This window comes from Siphateles boraxobius, unplaced genomic scaffold, assembly GCF_051911475.1.
Source record: "Siphateles boraxobius isolate OS27281-9 unplaced genomic scaffold, OSU_SipBor_1 49, whole genome shotgun sequence".
Taxonomy (NCBI): Eukaryota; Metazoa; Chordata; class Actinopteri; order Cypriniformes; family Leuciscidae; genus Siphateles; species Siphateles boraxobius.
In genome coordinates, this window is record NW_027509130.1 from 7,690,949 (window position 1) to 7,696,115 (window position 5,167).

General features: G+C 38.0%; 1 protein-coding gene across 1 annotated transcript; it reads right to left on the reverse strand.

Annotated features, from left to right (window-relative positions):
• Nucleotides 1–1,897: 1,897 nt before the first annotated feature.
• LOC143710991 (NAD(P)(+)--arginine ADP-ribosyltransferase 2-like) lies at nucleotides 1,898–3,050 on the reverse strand. Its single transcript, XM_077202284.1, has 3 exons — nucleotides 2,946–3,050; nucleotides 2,778–2,865; nucleotides 1,898–2,701 (listed from the first exon to the last, which is right to left on the reverse strand). The coding sequence occupies exons 2-3, from the start codon at nucleotides 2,826–2,828 to the stop codon at nucleotides 1,937–1,939; spliced, it is 816 nt and encodes a 271-aa protein (XP_077058399.1). The 5' UTR covers nucleotides 2,829–2,865; nucleotides 2,946–3,050; the 3' UTR covers nucleotides 1,898–1,936.
• Nucleotides 3,051–5,167: the final 2,117 nt, after the last annotated feature.

Here is a 5,167-nt window from a genome sequence, read left to right on the forward strand (position 1 = left end):
ATCGTTTTATTCTCCCGGAACCCGCACACACAGAGTGAGTGCATTACCGCCCGCGCCCGCGCTCGCGCTCGGCCATCAGATCTAGTGCCGCGCCGCACTCTTTTGCGTTGGGAGTGCACGTCCCTATGCCTCAGTTCACCTCGACAAAGCACTCGCGGCGGCCAGTTTCGTTTCGCAAAATGTACGTGGTATCGGGGCGTGGTATCGGCGAATTTTTACGAGTACGAGTATATGAGGACAGTATCGACCCGATCCCCGATGCCAGTATCGGTATCGGGCCATCCCTAGTTTTAGGTATAGGTATGTATTTATGTATGAAAACAGACCCGGAGTTGGCTTTCATCCCTATTGTGATGCTTTCTCCGGTGTGTGTGGCCGGTACAATGAGTGCTCGCTCTTGGGTTCGAGCATGCGCACAAGCGCTCTTGTAAAAATTGGTTGCAATTACCGCTAGAGGCCGCTAAAAACTACATATAGCCCCTTTAAGTTATGAAAATAATTGATGAATATTATTTTATAAACAAAAAATTTATATTTTATAAAACATGTTGAACTCTAAAGCTCCTAGAAAAAAAAAGAGCTTTCAGTAAGATTTTATTTGGGCGCAAAACTAGATTTTCCCCATTAGATGCCAGCAAAACTCCATGGTTGGATTTGGGATTTGTGAGATGTTTTCGCTATCAAATATTACAAGCACACACACAATTTTTTTTTTATTACACACATACAAACCACACTCTGACATCCATACCAACACACCCATACAATTATCGTTGCATTAGATATCCAATTTACTCATGTAAATCAATAAATTTGCTATGCAGAAACAGAATAAAGCAGTTATTTGCTTTAAAGGCCTAACCTCAGAAATTGGCACCATCTAGTAAAAAATACTAAAACATTTAATGAAAGAATGAAAGCTTTTTAACAAAGATTGCATTATTTTGAAGTCAAATGGCCCTGCGATTAAAAATTGGGTTTCAATGGGGACATTTTTGTCCTTAAGGACCTGAGTAGAACTACTTTGTGAAAATAATAGTTTGATTTAATAAATTATATTGGGGTGAAATAGTATTTTTTAATAAAATACAAACTTGAGCCAAAATGTATGCAGTTGGCATTAACATAGGAAAAATTATCAAAAAGAAAAAAAACACTGAAGAGGGCTACATGTGGGGTGTTTTACTCATCTTAAGCAGAGAGAATCTCAGAGTTTGTCCTGCATGAAACCACAGGTCTTCACAAGTGTTGCATTATCACATTAGATGAACAAAGACAGTGGGAAGAAGATGAGAAGATTTCTTCTCTCAAGTAGGCAAGAAACTGAGCGGAGAGATAATAGTGGAGAAGACAAGTAATCTGAGAGAAGTATTTGCACATTTCAAAGAAAAGTGACTGTTTGCATGCATGGAAATCAATCCTCCACCTCGTCCAGTGAGCCGAGGGGTATTGATATAGTTGTAATAATTCGGCAGTAATTCTGAGAGTATACGGATATTGCCCTCATTTAGCCAGGTCTCCGTTTGAGGAGTGTTAGGCGATCGTATACTCTTGTGGTTGAATTGCCTTGAATTAAAAAGTATAAAATAAGTACTAAGGCATCTAAGTCCTGTTGCTTTAGCCCTAAATATTGAAATATTGCTACATTGCACTTAGAAATTCATTCAGTCAGTAAGCTATTGCTGACAGTTACAAAGCACTACAAATGTTCAGTAATGTGATGCAAAAAGAGTAATATAAATGGAATAAAATGAATAAATGGAGAAATAAATTAGAGACACAAAATCACGTTGAGACCACTGAATTGGGTCTCTTAAAAATAACTTTATTTAATTTTGTTGAAATTAAACAAATTGTGTTTTCAGACAAATAATTATTGAACTAAATCAAGAGAGACAAATGTTGGAGATGATGTACATGATTATATCATGTAAATTCAAAGCACGTTGTTCAGCGCATAAGACTTTGTTTTGGTATTGGATGGTTTCTTGAATAGAGCACAGTTCAGGTCACTTCTTGTTCCAGAGCTTTTCAACACAAACACAGTCTCACACCATAGATCTTTCTGATCTCTTCTTGTCTTGACAGCAGTGACTTTAAACTTCTCATATGGTGGAATCAGCACCTCTTTCTCACGAGGAAGCTTAGAATATTTTGACACATCAGCACCTTCACAAGTGTAGATTTCAAAACAAGATTTACTTCCAAAACCTCGTGCTTTTTTACGATCTAGAGAGGAGGATGAAAATGAGCCGAAACGAACCTCTGTGTTCAGAACAGTCTTATTAAATTCAGCATTTGTACCACGATATGTTAGCATGCATTTATTTTGTGTTTTCTTCAGAATCTGTATTGCATCTGTTAACAGAAAGTGAAGTGAATACCATTTGTATGTATTGTGTTTGTACTGGTTTTTATCACGACGAGTGTCAGGATTGAAGGAATTATATACAAGAGCATCACTGTACACATAAATGGCGATCAAATAACTCTTTGTCAAATCATAATTTTGTCTCTTGATAAACTCTTCCCCTTTTTTCCAAGCCGTTTTAAAATCAGGTGATTTTTTGAGTTCATTCTTCAGAAGTTCTGTCTTCACCAGATTTGCCATGTTCTCTCTACAGCCCTTATATTGATCATCAACAGAATTCGGTGCCATATCCAATGGATATATCTTTCCTTCAACAGCAGCGCTGTGATCCTACAGAAACAGGAATCATAATGATCACATCATCAGTATTCATGTCTGTAATATTCATACTAGAACACAAGCTTACCTGTCCTAGAGCAGCTAAAATTAGAAGAAGAGCTTCAATGATCAGCAGCATCTTGATTCAGTCAAATCCCTCAGATGATCTAGTAGATCTAGTGAAGAACAGATGCTGAAAGACAACAGCGTTTCACTAAATCCATTACTCTAATGGCAAAATGTCATCTTAAATTACCTGAGAATATTGTGGTCTATGTTTTTCTCTTTTTTTTAGGAGCTCAATGAAGAGAGGAAAATATCAGAAAAGTCAGTCGCTCACAGCCATACGACAACGACTCTTCAAACCAAGAGATGAGGTTTTATACTGCAGGAAATGTCCGTGCTTGAGTACTGGAACATGTAGCAACTATGCAACAGTTAATCTGAATAGTTTAACTCTCCATAATGCAACACCTGTGAAAGTCTGGTGTATGTGTGGTTTACAAAGCACAAACTCGTTCCTGTCATGTCAGTGCTATCAGAAAGCAGGGTTGACACCAGATTATGATCATGGAAATGTGGATCATTCAGTTCATTCATATTGTAACTTTAACACTAAATAATGTTTTTTTTTTTAAAGATACATCTACTGATGTACAAATTAAGATCTGAAGAGTAAGTACTGCTTGCAACAATTACAGAGACCAACCCATGACATGCACCCCTGTTGTAAATAATTTAGAATAATAATAGTTTTGAATGTTTATGATAGTGCTGAATAAAAACAGAAACAACAGAAATAACAGAAATAACTTGATATTATGCCCTTCAGTTTTAAAAATGCACTTCCCATAATGCTTTGGAGAGAGTAAGTATTGTGATGAACAGGGGAGAGAACTAATAATGTGATTCAATATGTGCGCTGCAGAAACAATTGAATCCCTGTTTAATACTGCTCAAAACTTTTATTTTTAACAGCAAAGAGTTTTATTTTAATTCAAGTTGTCAGTCGTCATAATTGTTTGCTAAGAAAAAAAGACACAACACCTCCAGTAGGTTTTGATAGTGTGATAACCCAACTTTTGTGGTTTTGTTTTTCTGTGGAAATGACTCAATGGGGTTTTCGTGAGAACAATGTTGAAGCTTTGTCAGAGTTAAAGTGAAAAAGGGTATGTGATTCAGTTTCAATATGCAGATATTATGTGTTTCTTAATGTGTTATCTGTATGAAATGAATAATGACTTTTTAAATTTTTTGTCTATAGTTGATGTCACTGCATTCAGCAGTGCACTTAAAGCTAAATGGCAACACATTTTATATTAAAGGGAGGTGTTCTACATAGAATTGATCAATTTAAGCATGTTTTGGAGACATTTAACGGGGTCATGAAATGATCAATTAAATTTGCCTTGATCTTTTTACCTCTAAGTTGTCAAAGACCATTAAAACAATCTGCAAGTTTTATAGCTTAAAATATCCTCCTCATTAAACATTAAAGCATTTATTTAATCAAGCTCCAAAAATGGCTCCATGTTGATATTGCAGGATCTGTGACGTCACACAGTACAATACATTTACATGTGACTGCCTCCAGAGCAAAACATCGACAAATAGTTTAAGATCATCACATAACAGGCCCCTCCCACTGGCGTTCAGATGGATAACGGCTGACATTTGCCTACACTGGATGTGAGCGTCATGTCAAAAGCAAATAAACCTGTTATAATCACTGATACTGTCTACACTGGGTACAGTATACAGATGTGTGTTCAGTTTCTGCTTCTGCAAGAACCAATGAGGTTCATTCTCGCGTTACGCAACACGTTTGAGCTTCAGCAGGAACCAATGAGGTTCATTCTCGCGTTACGCAACACGTTTGAGCTTCTGCAAGAACCAATGAGGGTTCATTCTCCCGTTACGCAACCCGTTTGAGCTTCCGCAAGGACCAATGAGGTTTATTCTTGCGTTACGCAACACGTTTGAGCTTCTGCAAGAACCAATGAGGTTCATTCTTGCGTTACACAACACGTTTGAGCTTCTGCAAGAACCAATGAGGTTCATTCTCCCGTTACGCAACACGTTTGAGCTTCCGCAAGAACCAATGAGGTTTATTCTTGTGTTACGCAGCACGTTTGAGCTTCAGCAAGAGCCAATGAGGTCCATTATTGCGTTACGCAGCACATTTGAGCTTCAGCAAGAACCAATGAGGTTCTTTCTCGCGTTACACAGCACGTTTGAGCTTCTGCAAGAACCAATGAGGTTCATTCTCGTGTGTTACGCAGCACGTTTGAGCTTCTGCCAAAACCACTGAGGTCCATTCTCATGTTACGCAACACGTTTGAGCTTCTGCAAGAACCAGTGGGGTTCATTCTCCCATTACGCAACACATATGAGCTTCCGCGAGAAACAATGAGGTTCATTCTTGTGTTACGCAGCACGTTTGAGCTTCCGCAAGAACCAATGAGGTTCATTCGTGTG